A 26465-nucleotide genomic window follows, 5' to 3' on the forward strand; every position below is an offset into this window, starting at 1 on the left:
TCCAGCAATTTGGTAAAAAAAAAGAAGGGGGATGGGAGGAAATGCCCTTAGCGAAAAGTTGTGGAGCCCATCAGCCGTCCACTGAAATCCAGAGATGACTAGGAACATTGGAAGTGCCTTAATTGAGAGGCAGTGCTGCCTAGTGGATAAGCTAGGGGCTAGTCTACACTGGCACTTTACAGCGCTACAACTTTCTCGCTCAGGGCTGTGAAAAAACACCCCCTTGAGCACTGCAAGTTTCAGCGCTGTAAAGCACCAGTGTAGACAGTGCACCAGCACTGGGAGCTGCGCCCCTCATGGAGGTGGGTTTTTTAGAGCGCTGGGACCACAACCACACAAGCCACGGCAGCACTTTAACGTTGCCAGTGAAGACGTGTCCTAGGAGTCAGGAATAGAAACTACATTTCCTAGCTGTGTCACCGACATGCTGTGTGATCATGGGCAATTCTCTTCCCCTCTCTGTGCCTCTGTTTCCCCTCTCATGCTCTGTCTGTCTGGTCTATTTAGATGGGAAGCTCTTTGGGGCAGGGACTGTCTCTCACTTGGAGTATATACAGTGCCCAGCATGATGGACCCTAATCTCAGCTGCAGCATCTAGACGCTACCGTGATACGAATGATAACAACAGATCAGGTCAGGCTAGGCCGGTATCCTGTCTCTGAGAGTGGTCAGCACCAGCTGCTCCAAAGAATCCTTCCCGTCCATAGTTATGGGAGAACTTGCCCCCCCCCAAAGATTTTTTTTCTAACTCTCAGTAGATCAGTCGTCCCCAGACTGGGGGGTGCACCACAGGGGGGTGCAGAGGAACATTTGGGGATGTGATGGGCCTGGGCCAGCCCCCACAGTGGGCAGGGAGGGAGCAACACCCAGCTGCGGCCCCAGCCCCGCTCCAACCCAGCTGCGGCCCCGGCTCCCAGCCCCTGCCCAGCCTCGGCCACGGGCCAGGACTCCGTTCCTGGCCCCAGACCAGACCCACCCCCGCTGTGGCCCCAGTCTCGGCCCCCAAACCCCTGTCCACATCTCCCCCACCCCCCCGCCCCTGAGCCGCAGCCCCACTCCCAGGGCGGGGCTGAAGGTGGGGTAAGGGGGGGGGGGTGACCCTGATTAGTTTAGGGACCACTGCAGTAGTTAGAGGTTGGCCTATGATTTGAAGCAGTTTAGATCCTGGCTAAAACTCTCAGTATCTTTTAACCCTCACTGCTAGAACTCTGGAGCTGGTTATCCACAGACATGCCCCAATCCCTTTTGGAATCCTCCCAAGCTCCTGGCCTCGGTGCTAGCTTGTGACAAGGAGTTCCACTGGGCTAACTAGGACAAAGTTTTTTCTGTTCACAGTGGTTCACTCAGGTTGCCGAAAGGGTTTCCAAGAATGGAGGAAGCTCATAATGTATCCACACTTATTTATATATATTACACCCTAGCAACAAGCTGAAACAAGTAACAGCACTTGCACGCAAGCACTGAGTCCTTGTTCTTTCCCGTCCATTTAGCAGGATGGGCACCCTCTTCCCCTGGGCAGAGAGATTTGTAAACTTCACTAGGTGATGAGAGATCCAGTGGGAGGGAGCCAAAAGTCATGGAGGTGCAGGCCCCGGTTGGTATTTATTATTCCCAGGGCATTAATATGGGAGTCACGTGGAATCCCAGCCCCTGCAATGTGTTACATTTATTTTTAATGTTATTAAAAGAAATGTTCTCGCCGTGTCCCGGGAGCTGTTTGGATGTTAGACGGGGGCAGTGTGAGGCCCCTCAGCTATCTCCAGAGCTCATGTTTTATACATTAAAGGGAGCGCATGGATTTCTCTGAGTGTGACATTTAGCGTGAATAATGAATCACAGGGAGGACGTTAGTTTCACAGTCACTGGCACAGCAGCCTGGACAGAGGGATGGGACAGCTGAAATGCAAAGGGAACGTGCAAGACTGGCTCATGCAAGGAGCCCTTCTTTATCTACTTCTCTGGCTCTCGCTGCTTAGTGGACAGAGAGTGCTGGGATGGCTCTCAGGAGACCTGGGTGCTAGTTCTGGCTCTGCCAGTGGCATATTGGTTGCCCTTGGGCAAGTCTCTGTGCCTCAGTTCCCCCATCTCTAAAATGGGGATAACTATAGGGACCTCCTTTGTAAAGCACTTGTAGATCTGCTGAAAAGCGCTAAATGGGAGCTGGATTTCAATACCTTATCTGAGCATCTCCCAATTGCCGATGGAGTTAAGCTTCACAGACTCCTATCCTTGTTTTACAGCTGGGGAACTGATGCCCAGGGCAGATCAAGTGGTTTGCCCAAGGATATGTAGGGAGGCTGTGGCAGACACAATAACTGAACCCAGATCTCCTGCATGCTGGTTCCATGCCCTACCCATTGCCTGAGCTTTGTACCTGCAAACAGTCCCCCTGTCTTCCTTGAGATGGCACACCCAGGGCCTGAGCCAAATCCGTTTGTGCTCAGTGGGGACCAGGTTTTCCCAAGTGATTAGCGAGGAAGGATGGCCTCGTGGGTTTGCCCATCTGTAAAATGGGGATAACCGCACTGCCCTGCCTCAGAGGTGCACTGAGGATGAAAGCATTAAAGACTCTGAGGTGCTTAGATCCTACAGTGATGAGGGGGCCCAATCTGAGGCGCCTTAAAGGGACATGGCTTCCTAAAAGTGACGGAGCTCCCTCTCTGAAGACCAGACCCCTGTAAGGCATTGTAAGATGAGCTCCCACCATGAAAACTGAGGCTCCACTGGCTGTAATGAGACCTGGGTCTGGCTCATAAGCACCTGGTGAGTCCAAAGCAGTGGCAGGACTTGGGCCCTTTCCTGTGAGATCTGGGGAGGAGGGTTACTGACTATTCCCCGAAACGAAAAAGCAGTAAATTCAGCTCAGAAAAAAGGAAACAGCCCATGGAACTCATTGCCACAAGATAGCAGGGACACGAAGTGCTAAGCAGGCTTCAGAACAAGACTGGACATTTGTGTGGATTATGAGAACATGCGGAGTTAGAACAGTACGGATGAATCAAACAGCCAAGAGGTTTGGACCAGATCTGACCTCTTAGTTCATAAACTAGCCTCGAACACATGAGGGGTCAAGCAGAAACTTTCGCAGAGAGCAGGTTATCCAGTAACTGGAGGGTTTCTTGCACCTTTCTCTGAAGAAGCAGGGGCTGGTCACTGTCTTAGAAAGGAGACTGAATAAGATGGACCCTGGTCTGGTTCTTCAAGACAGTTCTTCTGTTCCTATTACCACCCTTCCTTCCTCTCCTTGTACTTTCTGTGAATGAATTTAAGGAGACGTGCGGAGGTTAGATGGATGTGGTATCATGCAGGTACATGAACGTGATATAAACCATTGCACTGAATGTATGTTTTTTAGAAATGTCCTTTCATCACTCAGGTGGATTTAACACCTGTTCAGGTATATTGATTTGTTCTGGCCTGTTGATGCTGTACAAAGAGCTTAACTCTCTGCTGTTCAACTGCCCTGGCCTAACCTGTTTGAGGGATTAAAAGTGGAGTTTCACCAATTCCTACCTTCAAGAGGGTGTAATGCAAAAAGTCAGATAGGGCTTGGTTGAATCATTTAAAAAGCTGATTAAATTGAGGAATCTGCCAGCTCTCATTCCTGCAGACACGCAGACATGCCCAGCCATTCACCTTTGGGGGTGTGGAGGGGAAGAACCCAACCCCAGTCAGCCGTGGGCTAATGGGGATTATCTGTAACAGACCAGCTGGGGTGGTGCACATACACCGGTGACCCAGGCACTGCCAACACCGGGAAACTTTTGCAGGGTGCCCCACTGGATTTACGTGGGTTGAGTGGTTAGACCGGGGTGGCCAGCCTCGGGCTCCGCAGCCACATGCGGCTCTTAGAAGTTAATATGCGGCGTCTTGTATAGGCACCGCTGATTAGCGGGGCTGCTGGTGGGTGCAGGCACTGTGAGCGGGGCAAGGGAGCTGATGGGGGTGCTGCTGACGTATTACTGTGGCTCTTTGGCAAGGTACATTGGTAAATTCTGGCTCTTTCTCAGGCTCAGGCTGGCCACCCCTGGGTTAGAGCATCGGGGGAGGCTGGGAGTCAGGACGCCTGGGTTCTGTTCCTGGCTCTGCCACCAGTTCACTGTGTGGATTTAGGGGCGTGCTTCCCCTCCACAGGTTCCAGTTCCTGATAAAGGGGGATGATGATTCCATATGTTCTTTTACCAGATTTCTTTCTTTATGCCCCAAAGACATGCACAGTAAAAGCTAGTGATGGGCAAACCTCAGAGAGTGAGGATATAAACAGCTGAAGCCTGAGCGGTATCTGACCCTTGGCAGTGAGTCAGTGAGGGAATCCACGTTCTCCTGAAGCGGGGTGGTGAAATGGGAGGCCGAGGAGTCTATAGTGGAGGGGACTCTGCCTAGGGGTGTGGGAGGAAGATCGAGGAGAGAGGCTGGAAGGAAGGGTCTGTATGGGAGGCCTGAGGCTTTTGGTGCCGTCATTAGCGAGGAGCCTGAGCAGGAACCCCAGACCCAGACTGAACCCCGCCATCTCTGGGAATGTTCCGGGCCAGATTTCACAGCTTAGACCCGTCGCCGGTTCACATGGGAAACCGGAACAATCAGCTGGGCCAGATCCTCAGCTGCTGTAAATCACTGAACATGAGTGTCGCTACACTGCGTTACCCCGGTGGAGAACCTGGCCTGCTCTTGCCAGCTGGCTTGGCTATGGGGGAATGTGTCCAAGAATGAAATCCTCACTAGGTCTTTCCCTTTCGCTGCTCTGCTCCAGAAGGCGCATAGGGGCTGGAACTAGGGATGCAGAGATGCTGTCTTACCCCTTGGCTTGAAGTGGTTTCCATTATATGCAGGGTTTACAGTTTGGTTCAATGACTTGCAGCACCCCTGAGAAGAGGGCAGGGATGCGATGAGGTAACGACTTGACTCAGCACTGAAAGACGTGGAGGTGACCCTGGAGTGACACTGCCAGATATTCCAGTTCCCCGAAGGCACCAACTTTCTCCCAGAAGCAATGCTGCTGAGCCGAGCCATTGAGAACTCTCTGCTGGTAAGGAACAGGGAAGCACTGTGGTCTCTTTCCCTTTCCTGTCTCAGTTGTGAATCAGCAGCTGGGTCTTTGCAAGTGCTGAGCTGTCACAGGAGTGACCGTTGCCACCCGCTCAGCGGCCTGAGCTGCTCCTCGTGTTCTCTCTCCAGGTAGCCTGGATCAAAGCACAATGAGACGGGAGAGTTTTATTACTAGAGGGGGAAAGCGATGGAGGTAATTACTGCTCCATGGAGGAATAAAACCTGTTATTTCAGCTGGGTATTTCTCAGTCCAGCACCACACGTGTGTCTTTCACGTCTAAGGACACCGCCCCAGTTTAATCTCATCTCAGCACTTAACTCTTGCTCATGTGTAAAAATGCTGTCCCGCCTCTCTCAAATATCACTGAAATTCCTGGTTTCTCTGCTATCGTCAAAAGGAATGTACAAAAACAACTCCTCCGCACCCATGGGGAGATTGCTTTCCAACCTTAAATCTCACTCTCTCTCTCTCTCGCACGCGCTTTGCCAGGTAAAAAGTTCACCATTGCAAGACACCGTTTCTGGTGGGATACAATCCAGATTCTGCTGTGACAGTGAAAAGAGCACAGGTCATTTCTGTCAAGCCATCTCCAGCAGAGGCGTTGGGGCAGGAGGGAGAGCGTGTTTCCCCAGAGGGAATGTGTGAGATTTACAGAGACTTCTGTTTCAGTGGGGCCCAGTTGCCTCTCAGCTTCCACCAGTGGAAATGAAATCAGAATCTGGTCTGTGGAGTTTTAGATCATTCTCCACCAGTACAGTGTGTGTGTCCATCCAGATGAAAGCAAACTCTGACAAGTGGTTAGATCTGTTCCTGTATCTGGCCACCAGTTGGACTGAATAAGATGCAATATTTTCCCCTTGTTTTCTCAACAAGGGGGATTAGAAGGGGAGGGAGCAACTTTTGTGATTTCAGATGTTACCTTTGTTGTATTTCTCCAAGCAGAGTCCTCTGGCTCCTAGAGTTCTGCTGCCTGTTTCAAACACAGATACATGAACAATGAATAAACATCTGGGGCCAGATCCTCAGCTGGTGTAAATCAGTGTAACTCTGAGTTCAGTTTACACCAGTTGAGGATCTAGCCCCTGAATTTGTAGGGGTTCATCTAAAATGCATATGTGGTTGTCTGCTGCAGGAACGATGTATTTAAATACACACAAAACCATTTTTAAAGTCAAACTTTAATTACACAAGTGTCAATCTGGAGCAAGTCTGTAAAAGCTAACTACGTTACTCTGGAGTCACACTGGATAGAAACTGGCCCAGAGGCCTTTCCCTGTGGAATGCAAAAGCTGATTATGGAGCTCAGCATACAGGAGTAAGTATGGTTAGAAATAGCTACCCTGGTCAGAGCATTGATTTTACTGGGGAAATGGCACTCAGCTTTTCCTTCCCTTTTGCACATCTTCCCGCCAGCATCCATGCAGACTTCACTCCATGCAGAGCTCCCACCAGAGATTGTGCTTCTGCTGGGCACTGTGTATTCACACGGTGAGGGACAGTGCCTGCCCCAGAAACCTTACTCTCTCCCTAGGACTTGACTTGCTCAGTGTCACGGAGTCGGGGGGAGTCCGGGCCCTGCACCCCCCACTTCCTGCGATTCACCGCGACTCTCAGCCAGCCAGTAACACAGAGGTTTATTCGATGACAGGAACCCGGTCTAAAACAGAGCTTGTAGGTACAGAGAACGGGACCCCTCAGCCGGGTCCATTCTGGGGCCCAGCGAGCCAGACAACCCCGTCTGCCCTCACTTCCTGTCCCCAGCCAGCTCCCAACTGAAACCCCTTCCAGCCCCTCCTTTCTGGCCTTTGTCTCTTTCCCGGGCCAGGAGGTCACCTGACCTCTTTGTTCTCCCACACCTTTAGCATCCCCTTGCTGGGGGGAAGGGCCCGGGCCATTAGCTGCCAGGAGACAGTGTTGGCCAGAAACTGAGGCACCCACACAGTATTCAGAGAAAACACTAAGAACAGCCCCACTTCATCACACCCAGTATCGCACAGCAGGTTAGCAGCAGAACTAAGGAGCAAACGTAGATCCCCTAAGTCGAGATGTAGTGCTCTACCCATTGCACGGTCTGTACTACCTCCAAGGTAGCACAGGACAGAGCTGTTGTTGCTCCAGATGAGGGGAGAGGGAGGAGGCAGGGCACGGAATTTCCTTTTTCTAACAGCTTTCTCAGGATCACAGCTCCCAAGCTGGAAGCAGAAACATGGGCTTTTATACCTCAGTGACAGGCCCAGGTCCAATCAACCCCCAGAGTTTGCAATGGGGTTGAGATGCAGCATTTGGGCTGGGTCCCAGCTTTGCTCGGGATAACAGATTTTAGAAATCCACTTTCCTTTCAAGCATTCTCTTTTGCCAGCACAGTTTTGTTAAGTCTTGATCACTCGCCATGAGTCACCTGGCGCGCCCACACTGCCAGACAACGTTACAGGCAAGTGGTTGCAGTGTGAAGGGTACAGTTAGAATCCCCCACACCAAGGTATTGACAATTTCCTGCCAATACACTTTTGCTGCTCTGGTTTCTTTACTGTGTGGTTGAGTTAGTGACAAGGGAATGTTAAAAAGTTCTGAGCTGAATCCAGTTGTAGTTCCTTTGACTAATCCAGGAACCAGACAATGCTGTGGTATGTAGTTTTACCAGCACTTTTCCCAAGCATCTGAACACTGTTCAGTCTTGGAGAACATGCTGTATTGTTGTTAGTTTTGATGGGATGTTCCTTTTGGGGGGAGCTGTTGCAAAGAGTGAGGGAGTTTGCTTTCTGCCTTTAATTGCTCTAACTGGAGTCAATTCTTGGGGAAGAATTGCTCCCTGGGAACCAGTCATTGGTGTTGGGCAAAGGTTTCTGAAACAGCGGACTTGCTGCATGCTGTTTGTGACCACCATGTTCCAGGACTGGTGCAATACACTATAGATAAAAAAGGTGTGCTAAGAATATACTCAGACACCACATTACTGATTTTTCCTCCAATGGGAAAACAACCTGCAGGACCCAGAGGTACCAGTCCCAGAGGTAAGGGGTAAGTCCTTTGCTGATGCCATTTTGCACCTCACATGAGTCCTGCAATATTTCCATTTCTCTCTTTTCATTGCCTTTCTTCTGGCAACGAAGCTTTTCCCTGTCTCTGCACTCTTCCCCTCCTTCAGCCACTCCTTGGGCTGCTTGCTCAATGCTACTCCTCACTCCGTCCACGCCCTGCCCTGCCCTGCCCTGCCACCCCGTACTTTGAAGTTTAATGGTTTACATCTTGAGTGCACCCTAAGCTGTGATTGAAAGGATAGGAATGCACAGGCTCTGAGCCTCATTCTGACCTCACAGCACTGTACCTCGGGCAGCGTGGTTCCTCCTGGCTCACACCGCTATTAAGGGAGAGCAGAATCGGGACTCTTGCATTGAAACTCTTGGGGCCAGATCTTCAGCTGATGCAGAGGTAGCTGCACTGAAGGCAACAGAGCTATGATGATCTACCCCAGCAGAGGGTCAGCCCCTTAGACCTCAAAACCACTTCTCCTGCTCTGCACGGGAAATGAATCTCCCCCACTGGCTAGCCCCACTCCAAAGCCAAGAGAGCTGGGGCTAAGCTGGTTAGGAGAGCAGGTTCTGCTGTGCATGCCCCTGCCGTGTGCCTGCACCAGTGACCTTCTCCTCCCCAGACACACCAGCACTGAGGCGGATGTTCCCCCTTCACATGCTGATTGGCTCCAAGAGCTTTTCTTCCACGGCTCCAAATATTTTTGTGAGCTGCAAAGCAAGGGCGAGATCCAAGCATATAAACTAAAGGGAGGAGAAGCCCTTGTTCCACCAAGGAAAGGAAGGAGATTCAGAAAAGATGGTCAGTGAGATTCCCTGGGGAGCTGGCATCACTCACGTCTTCAGAGGCATTTCAGGTCTGTGAGATCTTGGTTTCCACACCACTGGGAGACTAAAAGCATTGAGCCCACATTGGGTAGATCATAAAGCCAAATTCTTCCTTCTGAGCGGGTAGGGACACTGCGGGGTTTAGAGCAGGGATAAAATCTAGCCCCTGACCAGTTGTGACGTCAAAGATCCCATGCTGGTTTTGTTAAGACCAGGGGTGGACATGCCAGGTCCTGGCCCAATTCTAATCTGGGCAGGCATGTTTGCCCGACCTATTTCCCCATGCGTTTTCAAGTGGACACCGTTTTCTTCGTCACTTTCTTTCCTAGTGTAGAGCTGATGGTTCAGAATGACGGCGGTGCCCCACCCCTGTGCTGGATGCATTTTAGAGGTGGCAAAGGAACGATCCCTCTATGTACTCCACTTGCAAAGTGCTTTGGGGCCCTGCATGAAAGGTACCAGAGACGTTATCATAGGGCCAGGTGTTTCTGTCTGGAGGATAGGGCCCCGTATGTTTTCTTGCAATTTGGGGGCATTGGATGAGACCTGGGTGTTGTGTTTGTGCCTGAGCATGGCCAGGTGCTAAGTGCAGGGTTGGGTCCCTTTGCCCGTCTCTACTCAATGATTCTCCTACCCGGCTCTCAGAAATCTGCCATTGTGTCTCCCTTCTTCTCTCTTGTCTGCATGTTCCCCTTTTCCTAACCCTTAAGCGCGAGTCCCAGCAGAACCCTGATAACACTTGGCACCCATTCAGGTAGCTCCATTCCCCCACAGCACATTCCTGCCAGCCCTGCCACAAAAATGCTCTGAAGAACCTGGCACGCACCTGTAGGAGGGGGCAAATTCTGTGCCTGCCCCAGGCTTGCAGTTTGGGGGGGCAATGCCCCTCCTGCAGCCCCCTCCGCAACTACACCCGCGGCGTGCACACTCAAAATATCCCGTTTGGTCCATGTCTGCAGCATGGACCAAAAAAAAAAGCCGAGCTGAAGTGAGAAGAGTCGCCATCGAACTGCAGCAAGAGGTGGCCTGAGGTGAGGGAAAACCAGTGAAAACACCCTGTGTCTACCGAGAGGCTTGCCCCCACTGCATGTTAGAACAAGGAATCCTGCGTGCGTGTGGGAGGCCCCTCTCCTGCTTCTTTGACGGGTATTTCTGAGTGTCAAGGTAAACACACAGGTAAACGGCGAGGGATCTCCACCCCCACCTGTGTCTGTTCCGACATGCATGCCACTCGCTGATCCAGTGCGAAGGGAGGAGCCGGTATCGCACACTTGAGAAGCTCCGAGCTGAGAGCTGCCCCACTCAGAAATGAATCAGCCCTGTGCAGAAGGAAGTTGTTTCTTCCTGGAGAGGAGCTCAAGATGCTTCATGAGATCTGATTTTTTTTTAAAGGGGTGGCAGGATGGAGACATCGTCTGTCTGTGAATAAAAATTCTTCCTGCAAAGAAATGACGGGTGGGGTATTGGACAACAGCCCGGCACACACTAATACACACATCCATGCCACACACACTGCCACTACCATACGCACACAACTGCACCATGCACACCCTCGCCACCACACACACCTGCCTCACAACCATCCAATGCGCACGCAAAGCCATGTCATCCACACACACAAAGCGAGCGGCTGAGAAACATGCCCTCAGATGCAGTGTCATAATGTGATGGAGGGTATCTAGGCCCTGGCATAACAGATGCTCATTAGAACTTGGTCACTTTCTTAAGGCTTATCTGGGATCAGGTCCAACTCCTGTTGAAACAAAGGAAACTGGACAGGATCTCTGCTCATCTAGCTGCAAACTGCAAGGACGCACGGTGCTATTGGAAGTCCTGCAGTTCCAGAGACGAGCCTCTTCCATTGTCTCTGCTGAATCCAGATTTCTAAAATGTGTGTGTGTCATTTGCTTCCCCCAGCACCGTTGAGCACTGGCATTGGGTGTGCATGATCCCAGGCTGATTATATCGTCTCCAAGGAGGTGGAGGGGAGGAATTGGTTCTGCTCAGAAATGGCCCCTGTTTAAATGATAGAGCCATTTTTAGCCCCCACACCTAAAGTGGCCATTTTCCAGCACTCATGGAAAGGTGCCTGAAATGAAATGGCAAAGATTTGGTGGAGGGAACAATGTCCCCCCATCTCACGTACATTTACTCAGCATGTTGTGGGTTTGGGGGAGGGAGTTGCTTTGTTTAATTTAAGGAAAAGGAGACATTGCATTGTGACTGGAGATGGGAACGTCATTTAAGAAGGAAATGACCAGTGATGACTAGAGCGGGCTGAATGTATTTGGTGCTGGTGGTACTGCAGCCGCTCCCCTTTAGCCCAGGCATTGGTGCATTTATCAGGGACGTTCGAATTCCTGCTCTAGAGCAGACCCAAACCGGACTCTTTTGATTCACTGAAAATTCTGGAAAACTTCAGATTAGTTTCGATCCTCATGGAATTTTTGTTTCAATTTTTTTCGAAACAGCCACTGAACCGAAAAATCAGCTCTGCGCCCAGCTCTAGTGAGGAGACCAGTAAAGGCATCAGATTCCCTACATGAAAGATCTCTCTTTAAATCAGGCTGGGGTGGCCAGTGGCAAAGGGTTCGTCACTGCTTTGCACCCCGGGGCATTCTGAACACCGCAAGTCCAAGGTGAATGATTAAACCAGTCAGTAGTGAGTCACCACCATCGTTTTCTAGAGCACCTGCGTTCACCATCCCAGCCTACCGTGTCAGAGCTGATAGGATCACCGCACCTGGAGATATGGCTGCAGAGACACATGGGTTGCCTGAGGGACTTGGAGGGTTTCCTAGTTGACAATGTTTCAGTGTTAGGGTTTCCTAAACAGCAGTCACGCTACCGACAATAATTGCTTAGTGCTGGATGGGGTGTGCAAAAACAAAAACAGGGAATCCCATGCGTTGTTGTGGTTAAGATCTCAGATCTCCGTAGCTAAAGAATCATCAACAACCCTGCATAGTACTGAGTAGCATCGGCTCCTGTTGAAACTAATGGTACCAACATCTTCCTTGAGCTGTTACTTTTGTTTCCTCAAGACCCTTCTGCCAGGATGCGTTTAGAAGCTCGTGGATGTTGAGAGAGATGCTGATGGGCTACAGCTGTCCACTAAAATGGGCCATTCCATTCCCTTCCAGGGTTCTCACTGGCTCTTGTTAAGTAAAAGAGGCCTTATAAAATTAGTTCCACTGCCAGAATCACTAGTTATCGCTAGAGGTGGGATCTGAATCCAGCTTTAAACCTCCCCAACGAACAGGCTTATTTGAACCTGGGTCAGGAGCCAATGTGGAGATGTGTTGGTTCTAGCCCATCGCTGTGTGTAAGATATTAATGCATGGAATTTGTGGCTCCCAAGCTGAGGTGGTTCACAGAAAGACTCTTACTCCTGGGGCTGAGTATCCTCCGAAATCCAGCCTCCCGAAGAGGGATACCTGGGCACCCTGGGATCAAAATCTGCCCCAGCCAATCGAGCGACAAGAGTTCTTCCCGCCTTTATTCTTCAGCATTTAAAAAGCACCTACAACAAGATCTGGGACACGGGCGTAAAACAAGACACAGCCCATAATGAAAACTAGACCCACCCAAAGCAAACCACCGCCCCACGCCTATCGCAGAAGCCTGCTCACAGAGACGCCATGATGCCCACGGGGCAACGCACCCGGGCCCAAGGAAGAAGAGATTTCCAGAGCCAAGGGCTCCCCACCGAAAAGGCCTCCTGATGCTGGACGCTAGGGGCAGTTAGCTGTGGGGCATCGGCTAAGGGGAAGAGGTGTAGCTCTGGTAGCACGAGTTGGAACCATATTGGGCTGTAGAGATTTAATAGTGGTGGGCATGGCCTAGGATGACCAGACAGCAAGTGCGAAAAATCGGGACGGGGGGTAAGGGGTAATAGGACCTTATATAAGACAAAGCCCCAAATATCGGGACTGTCCCTATAAAATCGGGACATCTGGTCACCCTAGCGTGGCCAAGCCCACTGTGCAGTCAAGCTGCCTCCTTGCGCAGCAGCTGCTTTCAGGTGCTCCGCAGGTTCGTGCCGAGTGGCAGACACGTGGCTGGTTGCTTTGGGCCGGAGCGCTCCGGGGCCTGGACAAGCCATGTGCGATAACTCTACCAGGAACAGCAGCTTCCCTCCCAGCTGAGGCCTCCGCTGGATTTGCGATGAACTGTAGCTGCACACAGGCTACATCCGTGCTACAAGCTCGGGGCGTGAGTCCCCTGCTCACACACGCGTGCGTATGCTCGCTCTCAGCACGCTAGTGCCGGTGTAAATAGCAGGGCAGCCCCAGTAGGGATACGTCCGAGCTGGGCCGAGTACACACCCATGGGTTTGTACTCAGCATGGCCCAGTCGTGCCTCTCTTGCCGCGGCCACAGCTATTCATACTCGGGCTGGCTCATATCTGGGCACACGAGCAGGGCAATTACAGCCCTAGCTCGCAGTGTAGACACAGCCGCAGGCGTCAGTGGGGATCAAAGCTCCTGTGTGGAAAGCAGGAAGCCTGCCCATTGCCCGCAGCGGAACTCCTGTGGCTGTCGGTGAGAGGCAGGCTCTAGAGCTGCCGGAGCCTGACGCTAAGGGGAGATCTGACCTAAGGCAGCGAGTTACGTTATCCTCCAGGCAGGCTTTGTCCACATGCAGCACAGCGCATAGAACAGTTGTGCACTAGTGCAACTGAAGTGAATTGCTGGGCACAGCCCCCCGCCGCGCGGAGCAGTGGTAAGTCCCCAGCTTCTTGGCCCATCCCCTGCTCCCCCCTACTCCAGCGCAGTGTGGGCAGAGGGGTGGGTCCAAGGAGACGTAGGTTGAAGGCCAATCTTCATCTGGCAGTTGAGGGAGCTGAGCTCTGGGCTCCCTTCCTAGGACCCCCCTGCTCTGGAGCCGGAGCAACCTGGCTGCCTCAGTGCCAGATCAAGCCCTCCATCCTACTTGTCTCGCTGGGTGTGTGGCTAGGCCCAGCGAGCCGGGCTGCACGGGGCAGAATCCGGGCCATGGGGCCGAGAACACTCTGCCGATTTGGCACATGTCGGCGTCAGTGATGGTGCTGTCCCTGGCCTAGGGGTGTTACGGCCTTTTGCTTGATGTAAGCTCGCTCCCTGCTCCCCAGCTGCTCAGCCGTCCCGGCTCCAGGTGAAGCTCCGGCTGGGGAAGTTGGGCCTTACCCTTGCTCCCCCTGGCTTCTTATGCTGGTTCACCAGCCTGAGACGAATTCTCTTCCCTTTGCACACTTCCTGCAGGGCCACACCTTCCGTGCTGGGCAGAAAACAAGAGAGGTTGTTGCATGGAGATGAGCTGGAGACCTCATGCTGCCGTTCTCTCCCTGTCTCCCTTCTGCAGGGGAGGCCTTTCAATGGCATAGACCTTAAACAGGGCTGCTCTGGGGGATCTGACGGCTTTTTCGTTAAGCAGGAAGTGTCGGGACAGACAGAGAGCTGTGCAGGTGAGTGCAATTTACCTTCAGTTTCACTGGAGTATTGAATATGGGACTCTAAGCTGGGTGCCAAAGAATAGCACTAGGAAATGGTGCTGACCTGAGTAGATCAGTAAATGATACTCTCAGCTCTGTCTGGAAGGAAATATACCCCTTGGTGGAGTATTTTCACTAGGCAGATGAGCACATTCTGAGTAAAGCTATTCCCGTTTTCAACTATTTGTCATATTTTGCAAACAATGTCCAACTGTTAAAGACAAAGTAGACAATTTCCCCCTCCCTTTCGAAGTAGAGTTATACACAGCTGTGAAGGATCTCTGTATTTATTTCACATTTTCCTTTAAGTCATTTTAATCAGTCAGGCTGCTGAGTTTTAGATCAGGAGAACAGAAGCGAATGCAAGAGTCTGGGGGAAGTGGAAGGGGAAACGAGACTGGGTTTTTTCACATTGCTGATTGCTTCATGCAAGATATATATTGTGTGAGCTATAAAAAATAAATAACCCATCCCGGATCTCTAGAAGGTGCAACATAATGTGTCTGAAAGGCTCCTATCTCCAGAGTGACGTGGTGAACTGTCCAACAATCAGAGGAAAGAAGGGTGCGTGAGAGAGTCTCTCAGAAATGTTGCTAGGATATAGAGTTAGGGCCCAATCCAAAGTCAGTTGGCTTCCAATCAGGCTGTTATTTTCGGAAAGCCTCTGTGTCTCAATGCTGGAAGGTGTGGGGGGCATTGTCCTCTATCTGGTGGGGTTTATGCCCCTCTTTGGATGCTGCTAAATTATCCAAGCCCAGGAACTGATGGTTCCTATCCCGGGCTCATAAAGATTCTCCTGGAAACCAAAATGTCTTTGCCACTGGAGGGCACCAACTTGCTCTGAACTGCCTCTAATTCCCTATAATGCCCCAGCATCCCCCCACTGGGCAGTGTTCCCCACCCAGCCCCATCTCTCTTTGCATATGGGCTGGTCCTCACCTCTCACTCTACCTGTAACCGTCATCTGGACACTGCACAGAAGCAAACAACCCTCAGGCCTCCGTTTGCATGGGCCATTTCTGTACCGGAGGGATGGGTGGGTCTCCTTGCTATCAGTAGAAAGAGCCTTCAGCCTCATGGTATCAATCCATTGAGGGAGACTCTGTCCATACGTGCATTGCAGTGATGTGAGTCAGGGGATCCAGGCACAGCACTCTTGTCCCCCAACATGCTTACAGCAAGACCCCATTGTGCCATGGCAATGGGGCTTCAGTCATGTCCCTGAAATGTTCTAAATCCTGGAGGACGTGGATAAGGTCCCATGCCCACAAGCAGTGTCCCACTGAATAGTTTGTGGGCCTTCTAGCAGGCCTTTCTCTCTTCTGTTGCAGAAGCCACCAGAACGTAACAGAGTAGCAGTGTCTATATTTAGCCTTGTAGGTTTGTCTGTAGCGTCAAGAGGGTTCTTTGGAGGCCAGCTGTACCCATGTGGTTTTCTTATGTTTGTAATGTTGTGTAAAGCACAAAGATACAACACTGCTTTGCAGCGAAACCAGGCTTTAGCCATGCTGGGAGCACAGATGAGTTGTTACCTAGGCAACTACTAATATTAGTTACACATTTTGGGGCCAATCTCCATGCCGGCGTGTCCCTAGGTCCCATTGCAAGGTCAGGACCTTGGTTAGGACCCCCTGCTTCCTAGGAAAGGGTGAGCCTTGATGAACTGTTTACAGCCCACGGGCCATTAGCAAATTGTTCTCTTTGACTCTTCCCTCTTCGTTATGTGTGGTGTGTTTGGTCTCCTAAGTCACATGATGCCATTCCCATTGCGGGCCCAGTTTAATCAGATCCGTAGTCCCATTGATTTCAATGGGCCTGCTCGCATGGTGCTTGAAGTTAAGAATGGGATTTAGCACTGGCTGAATCCAGCTCTGGAGAACCAAGACCTTTTGAGGACAAGAATCGTTCTGTGTCCAGCACTAACGGGCCATGATCCTCTTGGTGCTTCCCAGTATAATTAAACAACCTAGTGAATTTCCAGTTCAAATTCCCAGACAAATAAACATTCCTGCTAGAACTCATGAAAACTTGGGATTTTTTGTGTGGACAATTTCACAAATAAATGGAGTCTTGCAGATACCGAATAATTTGACCCCAAGAACCAAACTGAACCAAACTTGGATTCACAAATATTTGTGACTCACTCCTTCTACCATTCAGCCAGCTGACTAACTTCCTTTACAATGGCTTAAACTGAATGTTCTTTTTTGGCTCTGAGCCAAAGCCCATTGAAGTCAATGGGAGTCGTTCCAATGGGCTTTCAACCAAGGCCTTTGTGTCGTCTATAAAATACGCCTGATATCGCCCAGAACTGGCTTGTCCAGTCCAGGGAACCTTTATTCCTTCCCACCATGCATTTCATCACCATGGGCACATTCTTTCTGCATGAATAGTGCAAACACCCAGTGATCAGACATCTAAAGAGCAATCAGGGCTTTTGGTTACAGAACTTGCTGCTACCTCAGGATAGGGATTGAAGCGCAGAAGCCATTGGTTGTCTCTGTTCTGGTTATGGCACATTTGCCCATGAATTTGGGGCAACTGTGGCTTTGCAGTTTTATTCCAGCACATTCCACAACTGGGCAACATTGTCATTTTTGTAAAAAGGCCAATTTTGCAGGGAAAGATTTTGAGCATTTGCCCTTTTGCAGGTTTCAGTATTAAAAAAAAAAATTATCCAAATGGAAATTTGGAAAATACAGAGGTGTATGCTCAAAAACTGTACAATTTTTCAGGACAACTGGAAGCATGTTGACTCAAAAATGGTCCTGTAATTTGAACAAAGAAAGGCAAACATCATAAAACCCTCCTTGGAAATTCAAAATGAAATGCAGAAGATCTCTGCTGAGGGTTTCCAGGCCCTCTCTGTGATTATTTGCCCGCTGCTATTTTCAAAGGGTGAAATTCACCCCAATCCAGAGGGCCAATAAAAGGTCTCTGTGCCACGTAAGTCCCTCACTAGCCTGCTTCAGTGATGCATGGGCTTTTTGCTGACCCAACTGCACAGTGATTGCATAAAAATTAACATGGGGCTACCCTCTTGATGCTTTCGCAAAGAATCCCATCTCCAAGGAGACATCTTTACACCTGTAAAGGTCATTTTGCTAACTTTCCATTCCGTAAAGTCAAGGAAGGGTTTTGAAAATGCAGCTGTATCCTTTCTACCTCTAACACCGCCACCACCAGAAAAAGGCTCTGCAATCAAAATCTAGCTGACAATTGTCTTGATGAAATAAGAAGCACAATAGAATCCAGCTGACTCGCCTATAAATGCATTTCTTCCCCCCACCTCAGCTATAATCACAGCAGAAAACCACTTGCCTTTTGTCATTGCAGTGAACAGCACTGATTCAGTGACATGGGCCTGCGTGCTCAAAAGTGGGTACTGCTTTTGCGTGCCCAGCTTGAGAGGCGTAAAGGGTTGTGATATTCAGAAAGCGCTGAGCACACCACTGGAAGGGTTTTCGTGTCTGATGAACATTTTCACAACACTGAAACATGTTCCTGTCGCAAATTGGGATGCAAAGTCAAAATTGCAAAAATGATCACAAACAGGGAGGAAAAAAATCTCGGATCAGGTCAACGGAAACATTTCATTTGGAGAATTTCTTCATTTAGATTTTGACCTGTTTTTAGCTAATTTCTTTATTATAATTAGCTTACATTTTGAAATGAAAAGTTGCTTTGAACTAAACCAGATTTTTTCATTTTGAAGACAGGGAAATGAAGTGTTTTGACAATTTCAAAGCTGTTTTTTCTCCCCCCAAAAATCTTTCAAGTAAAGAAAATTTGTCAGAACTGACCCTTGCCCGTAGAAAGTGTGGGGTTTGCTGACTCAGCATTTTCCAGGACAGAAATGGTTCCTTCACTGTTTCCTAACCAGCTGTACTGCGCACGCACTGCTTGACAATCAGCCCCTTTAGTGTGTCTTGTGTTGAGCACCCAATCAGTGGGGCACCCCAAATTACTAGTCCATTGTGAAAATGTAGGGAACAGCTATTGGGCACTAAGAAAGGGACACTCTGTAGGATCAAATTCTGCTCTCATTTATACTAGTGTAAGTTAGGGTGCTTCTGAAATCGGCTGAGCTGTATACATATCCAGCTGGTGTAGCTGAGAATATAACACCACCTAGCTCTGGTATTGCAATTTCATCAGCGGATCTCAAAGCACTTCACAAAGGAGGTCAGCGTCATTATCCCCATTTTACAGATGGGGAAACTGAGGCACAGAGAGGGGAAGTGACTTGCCCAAACTCACCCAGCGGGCCAAAGGCAGAGCCAGGAATTGAACCCAGCTCTCCTGAGTTCCAGTCCAGTGCCCTAGCCTGGCCCTTAGACCTAAAAACTGCTCTACAGCCACCTAGACCAAGTGTGTCTTTTCTCTGACCTTATAAAGAGAGAACAATACTAAAAACTTGACGGGAATTAAACCACCCACAAAATGATCTTTCCTATACCTCCAACTGCAGGGCGTGCAGGGTTAAGGCTGCAAGGGAACCCACTCTATCTGTTTTGTGTGGCCCAGATGACAGGAAGATTTATTGTTGTAGTTTGGAAGGCATTTAGCCATCTGAAACTAACTAGACTGGTTAATAAAGCATCCTCAGCCGGCGTGTAGGTAAAACCCGAGATGGATTGTAAGGGGGCAGGTGGTTCCAAAGTTGGTGGGAGGCATATCCCTAAAGTCCCAGGAGCGAGCCCCGGCAGAACTGTGAATGAATCCACTGACGGCTCCACCGGTGCTGTCTCCTGGGGGTCTCCGCTCACTCCCTGCCTGGGCAGTGTATCGTCTGCTGGGAAGAGTATCCCAAAAGGAAGGATGGTCTTAGCCTCCTTCGTCCCACAGAATCACAAACTGCATCCAGGCAGCTGCCTCTGGGGTAGAGGGCAGCAGACAAAGCACCCCACACTGGGAGAAGGAGCTGCTGCAGCAAATAATCCTGGGGCAAAGCCCCTCCGCAGCCCTGCTGGTAAGGACGGTGCCATGAGGTCTTTTATGGCCAGGCAGAGCAGTCAGGGCCTTGGCTTTGGAGATTTGGGGGGGCTTTAAAGGCAAGGCGGTGGGATATGGGCAGGAGCTGACTGTAAAGGGGGAGATGGAGTTAGTGTGGTGCTTTCTGAGTCAGAGATTTGCAGACCGATTGTGGCAGGGAATCCCAGGAGGAGCAGCCAAAGAGTTCGTAAGGCTGGTCATACATTTTCCATCTAAATTATTTTTTGATGGAAAATTGGGGTTCCGATTAAAGCAGTTTTTCATGAAAAATGTCTGCTCTCTGGAGACTTCTTTTTAGTCAAAACATTGAATGGCCAGAAAATGACACTATTTCAATTTTGAAGGCTGCTGCAGTGCCTCTTGGGAGCTATAGTTCCACTGCCTCCTGCTCCCATTCTCCTCTACAGGCTGGGCTCCCCAGCTGAACTTTATCTCCCATAGTGCACTGCAGCCAATCAACTGCCCCCTACCAAGAGGTATTATGGCAGGTGTAGTCCAGCCAGGGAGCCTGGTCTGTAGAGGTGAACAGGGACACGAGGCAGCTAAACTACAATTCCCATGAGGCACCACAGCAGCATTCCAGAATTGAGATATCTCAGGATTTGGCCAATATATTTTGGCTTTTAATTTTTTTTGCTGAAAACGACACCGGGGTGGGGGGGGTCCATATGCTGAACAAGTTCTAGTTATTAGATTAAGACAATCACATTGGATTAGGATTTGGACCTACGAACTTTTTCCACAAGATGTTTCAGAGACCTTCTCCTTAGCATTGTCCATGGGCCTCCCACCTAGGGTGACCAGATGTCCCGATTTTATAGGGACAGTCCCGATTTTTGGGTCTTTTTCTTATATAGGCTCCTATTACCCCCCACCCCTGTCCTGATTTTTCACATTTGCTGTCTGGTCACCCTACTCCCACCCCAACCAGAGCAGTAATAGGGTTCGACCTAGCACCATTACTCAGCCTCTTTGCTTGGGCCAGGAGCCAGCACGTTGCTGTGCTTTATGCATCATCCTAAAAAGTGTGGGCTGCAGCAGATACAATTAGGGATGATTATTATTTATCTAGGGGTGCTTTGCACACTACGTCCCTGTGCAGAGGGGCTAACCCAGGCCATTAGGAGATATGAGGCAATCATTTAGGAATAGGACAGCGCAGAGACATCAGTGCCAAAGAATTCAGCAAAGGAAGGCTTTGAAATGGACGTGCGTTAAAAGGGGAGTGCTGGTGCCTGGCACGTGGAGCACAGGAGCCTGTTCCTTGCACAAGGGGCAGCATGAGAGCAGGCCAAGAGTGTGAGGAGACAGAGGGAGCAGAGGGGTATACGGAGCAAGACAAGGAGCAGGATCTGTAAGGGAAGGGTTGTAGATTGCAATGAAGTGCACCAGGGCTTCCTAGGTGAGACTAGGGAGCGGGATCTGGTGCAGAAGGAAAAGGCCAGGACACTGATGGCTAGTACTATGGAGCTGCTGCAATTCCTATTCAGTGGCCATTTAGGCACTGGGCAAGGCACTGATTTAGGCCTGGATTGGGCCCTGGGCCATTCAGTGGAGAGGTGACGGTGTTTGGCGTGATTGCACTGCAGAGCATGAGCCACCCCGATTAGCCACAGGGCAGCTACTGGGGGAAGGAGCCAACACCCTGTGCCTTGTCTCCGTTCCCCTAAGAGAGTTCCTTACTAGCCAATTGCATTAGTGTTCCGCCAGGCAGCACCCCAAGCCGTGATTCATCTGCAAATGTTACTTGGCTAATAATTTGTTTGGTCTCCCAGCCTAGATTAACACCACGGGAGAAATGTTTTTTACTAGTCCTAAAGGAAGTGCCCTAAATAAACACCTAGTCACACAGGCACTTTGATGTAATAACTATCTTGTTTTCTCCAACCAAAGCCAATTGGATCATTAAGAACATATTTCTGCAGGGTTAAGCATTATAGACCTCAGCCAGTGCCACCTGGGGTAGCTTTTGTGGGGGCGAAGCAGGAATGGGATGGGTCAGTGCTCAAGACGGTAATACACAGGAAGTGCCATTGAGCAAATGGTAATTTTGCCATGAGTCACTGGGGTGTTTTGCCAGCTTTCCGAAGGGACCCAAAACCAAGCTCTGATCTGTTAATGATCTCATGGGAATAGCTGCAAGGAGATAGGACTTCTCACTGGCCACGTGGGTCTGTGTCCCTATAGGGACGATCAAAAATGGGATTTTCCATCAAAAAAAATTCCAAGAAAATGAAAATCTTTCATTTAATTCAATATTTCCCAGGAGCTTTGTGATTAAATGAATTGAAACAAAAATGTACCGCTCCATTTCAGATCAAAATTTTTCATTTGCTTTAGATTTTAAATGGAAATTTTCTATTCATTTTGTCAAAAACTTGAAGGAAAGGGACATTTGTCACACAAGTATTAATTTCCCCAGAAAAGCCAATTTTTTGTTTTAAAAAAATCAGTGGACATTTTTCGACCAACTCTGCTTCCACGCTGGGGGGTATTTTGATTCTCACACCTGCTCTGTAGTGATCAGTCACCTTTATTAACATTGTTACTATTTATGTGTGTTACCATAGTACCTAGTCAAGGACCAGGACTTCATTGTGCTGGAGGCTGTACAAACAGAACCAAAAGACCTTGGATCTGGCTCTTCTGGGAAGAATGGTCACACATTAGTACATGCTGCAAGATCCACACCCCAATATCAGCAAAGGGTTAATACGTTTCTGACCCCTCTAGACTATTATCCTCTCCTTGTGTTTCCAGGTGTTAACTGAGAGGAGTAAAAGCCTATTATATAAATTAGTTGTTTCATACCCAACCTGCAAAATATTTCACCAAGTTTTTGTTTCTGGCAATCAGTTTCATGTGGCTCCTGCTTTGTTCCCTTACTGGGGTAAGGCGAAGGCTGACCCTGCATAGCTTGTATATTGGGGAATATGCCCCAAACTCCCCTAAAAGCTTGCCTTTGGGGTTTTGCATTTCTTTTACTGAAATCTACCTCCACGGTGTTCCGTGCATTGAAACACAGGAGTCCTGCCCTCGGTCTGAATCTCAGGGCCTGATCCTCCACTCACTTTTACCTGCTGACTTCAGTAAAGTCATCCCTGATTTACATCAGCGTAAATGAGCGCAAAAATCAGGTAGCTCATTGTCCAGTGCTTTGCTTTGCAGGTAGGTACCTTGCCCAATTCGTCATCTCTTACTAATAAGCCTTTGTCGAGGCCATGAGCAATACAGATGAGTCACTCCCCAAATGAGCTGACTCAGTAGGTTAAATAAAAATGTTCAGCACTGCATGGGTTAATGCCGCCAGCTGACCTAGAGGTAGCCTGGGTTCAGGTGGGACGGCTCCCCTTTGCTCTGACCTGGCTTGTGTTATCCCCAGCCCCAGGCTGACTTTGGTGGCTGAGATTTGCAAAGTGGCTTAAGGAATTAGACACCCAAATCCTATTGAATTGCAAGGAGAGTTGGAGGCCTAAATCCCATTGGAAATCCCAGCCTTGGTCACTAGGGAACTGGGTCTGGATTGGACTGATGATCTGTCTGTACCGGGAGGGAGGAAGACTGTATTGGGTGCCAGATCTATGATCTACTTCACCTCTGGCCTCGTAAAACCCGTGAGCCAATAGGAGCCGCTCTCTCCTCTCCCGGGTGCAAGGCCCTTACTGTGTTTGAGCTAATGGCACTCAGCAAAGCCTCAGCCTCATTCCTGCTCCCAGCTGCGGGGTGGAGCATGTTGACTGGTTTCCAGATTCCACAAAGAGACAGTCCCTGGAAGCAGTTCTGGAGCAGGGCAGCCACACGGGCCCATTCTGGAGCTCCTGGACTCTGAGCCACTGGTTCTCCTGTCACCAGAGCCCCTGCAGCCACATCGGTCAAGGGGGAGAAACTACACTCCCAGTGGCTGCAATTCACCCCGTGCAGCAGGCTATCACAACGACTCTGCCGGCTAAATCCCACCCCCAGCCAGTGTTCTGCCCCGAGGGCTTCGGGGTACGTCTACACACTGCAGAAAAACCAAACCCGTGACAGCGAGTCTCAGAGCCTGGGGCAATGGTCGGGGGGGCTCGGGCCATGGGGCTAAAAATAGCAGTGCAGACGTTCCCGCTCAGGCAGAAGCCTGGGCTCTGAAACCCAGGGGAGGGGCCTTCTGCAGATGGATGAATTTCCCCAGCCAGAGCTCTGCTCCCCATAGTCTTTGCCTCCTGCTGGGCACTTTTCTGCTTGAAGGGGTTGAAGTTACAGATCCTTTCTTAAAGGGATGCTCCCTGGTATGTTTGCTCCAAGGACGGGGCAGCCTGGTGTGAGGATCAAGGTATTGAAATTTGAGTTCTTTCAAAACCAGAGAGTGTCTGAGCAAAACTGCTTGGGCCAGCTCCCAGCTGGGGTACATCAGTGAAGCTCTGCTTATTTCAGCTGAGCTGCATTGATTTATACCAGCTGGGGATCTGGCCATCTGATATTCCCCATTGCGTTCCCTTCACCTGCTATTTCTCTTGCTTTTCTCTGACTTAGGTGAGTCTGGCTTCCCCCGGCGCCCATCACCATGGACTGGAAGACGCTGCAGGGCCTGCTGAGCGGGGTAAACAAATACTCCACGGCCTTCGGGCGCATCTGGCTCTCCGTGGTCTTCGTCTTCCGGGTGCTGGTCTACGTGGTGGCGGCGGAGCGCGTGTGGGGGGACGAGCAGAAGGACTTTGACTGCAACACCAAGCAGCCCGGCTGCGCCAACGTCTGCTACGACCACTTCTTCCCCATCTCCCACATCCGCCTCTGGGCCCTGCAGCTCATCTTCGTCACCTGCCCTTCCCTGCTGGTGATCATGCACGTGGCCTACCGGGAAGACCGGGAGAGGAAGAACCGGGAGAAGAACGGTGAGGACTGCCCCAAGCTCTATCGCAACACGGGCAAGAAACACGGCGGGCTATGGTGGACGTACCTGCTGACCCTCTTCTTCAAGCTGGCCATCGAAATCAGCTTCCTCTACATCCTCCACAAGATGTGGGATAGCTTTGACCTGCCGCGCTTGGTCAAGTGTGCCAACCTGGACCCCTGCCCCAACATCGTGGACTGCTACATTGCCCGGCCCACCGAAAAAAAGGTCTTCACCTACTTCATGGTGGGGGCCTCCGCCATCTGCATTGTCCTCACCGTCTGCGAGATCTTCTACCTCATCTTCAAGCGGGCCGTCCGGAGCCTGCACAAATGGAAGAACAACTCCACCAAGCACTTGATCAGCTACAACAAGGCTTCCACCTGCCAGTGCCACCTCAAGCTGGAGCAGCAGGATGGCAAGGCCAAGAACAAGCCTTTGGATGCCCTCCGGGCCTCCGCTCCCAACTTGACTCTGATCTGACAGGGCGTGTTGGGGGAGGGAAAAGCCCTCATGTTGGCCAGAGACAACTGACTTCCAAGATGGCCGTCTGCCATGCCACAAATTTTACTGGAGTATTTCAGTGGGACCTCGATGGCTATGACAAAGCGCGGGAGAGGAGGCGCATCGCCAAGGCAGGAGCTCTCCCTGTTCTGCGTGGCTGACTGAGTTTTGCATGCGGGGATGTTCATCAGACTGTGGGCTGCTGCCACCATTTTGTTGGGGCCGGGCAGAAAGGACAAGACATTGGCAGTAAGTTGCTGCAGCTGCTCTTAACATGCAGGGCACAGGTGGGTGGTTTGCCTAGCCAAGGAGGATGTGTGAATCCGAAAGTCTATGTTTTTCATTATTTACATGCTATCAAGCCAGTCGGTGCAATCCTGCAGGTTGGAGCTTCCCTCCTACGTGCTCAGACAGGCCACAGGGGAAGGGAGGAGATGGCTGGCTTTTAAGTCTTAGGAGAAATGGCTAATGTAAAGTTGCCAAGGACAATATTTGTCTCCTATTCTCTCCCCCCTCTGCTAGACTCGCAGCTGCCACGCCCAAAACACCAGCTCCCTTCGCAGACTCCATCACATTGCATAGAGAGGCGCTTGGACTCAGTACCTTAGTGGATGGTTCATTAACCAGGACATTGATGGAAAGGGCTTTATTCTGATACTGAAGCAGTGAGCAAATCATTGCCTTTCCCGTGAACCGTGACCTTGCCAAAGAACCAAGTCCATGGGGTCTAGCAATTGTGTGGGAATAAAGTCATGGGCACAGAGTGGGATTGTGGGTGTGTCTCTTGGGAGAGTCTCTGTAGTTTGCATCTATCTCAGAAGCTTCAACCTGTCTCCAAAAGCACTCAGATCAGAGAGCAAAGAAGCCCCCTGGTTGTGCCTTCGGGTGCTTAGGGAGGGCATTAAACTTTGCCTGGGAGTTTAGTCGGTAAAACATCCTAGATCAAAACCTTGAGTTAATGCACTGGCCTGTGCTCGAGAAAGCAGCAGATGCAGTAGCTAGGACGGTGGTTCCATGACCCAGCTTCCCCGTTCTGAACTGAATGGCAGGAGTAACAGTGACTCTGCAGGGGAAAGAGTTTTGTATATTTTCAAGAAGCAGTGGAACAGCCCAGTGGAGTTTCAGGGTTTGTGACCTGTTCTGGGCCAGATCCTCAGATGATGTAAATGGAGCTAGGCCGATTTCCACCAGCTGAGACTCTGGCCTCACAATTTTTCATTTAAGTTATTTTCTGTTCTAATGTTCAAGCTTTGTCCAAATTCTATAAACCCCCGTTAACGAGTAGCTTCTGGCTGAAACCAAATGAGTTCTCCCATTCCTGGTTGAAAACGGGATTGGGATGTAAAATTCAAATTAAACGTGTCAAATTCATCTCTGAGGTAACTCCAGTCCAATCCAATTGAGGTGTCAATCAAAATACACCAAAGATGACTCTGTCCCAGTGAGTTTATTGTTAACCCTGGTTGGAAATCCATACCCATGTTCCCAGGTAACTGATGTTGCATAATTGACTAGGACAGGACATAAGCCCATAAGATATGAGGAATCTGAGTGTGTAGATATTTGCAGGAAGTTCTTATTCTTTGGATTTTTTAAAATACTTTGTCAAGATGTTTCTGACTAAAATAGAGTCCTGAGCAGCTGCACCTCCAGGGAGATGTCCAGACCCTCACAAAGCAAACTCTATGAATGATGCACATGTTTGTGTATGTTAACAAG

General features: G+C 50.1%; 1 protein-coding gene across 2 annotated transcripts; it reads left to right on the forward strand.

Moving 5' to 3' along the window:
• Positions 1 to 8859: 8859 nt before the first annotated feature.
• Positions 8860 to 26465, forward strand: GJB3 (gap junction protein beta 3). Of its 2 annotated transcripts, XM_044997891.1 has the most exons (3): positions 8860 to 8933; positions 14248 to 14350; positions 23885 to 26465. In XM_044997891.1, exon 3 carries the CDS (start codon positions 23916 to 23918, stop codon positions 24723 to 24725), a length of 810 nt encoding a protein of 269 aa, XP_044853826.1. In that variant the 5' UTR covers positions 8860 to 8933; positions 14248 to 14350; positions 23885 to 23915; the 3' UTR covers positions 24726 to 26465. The 2 variants fall into 2 exon arrangements, with proteins under 2 accessions (XP_044853826.1, XP_044853825.1); XM_044997890.1 differs by lacking the exon at positions 8860 to 8933 and having other exon boundaries at positions 14187 to 14350.

Source organism: Mauremys mutica, chromosome 23 (genome assembly GCF_020497125.1).
Source record: "Mauremys mutica isolate MM-2020 ecotype Southern chromosome 23, ASM2049712v1, whole genome shotgun sequence".
Taxonomy (NCBI): Eukaryota; Metazoa; Chordata; order Testudines; family Geoemydidae; genus Mauremys; species Mauremys mutica.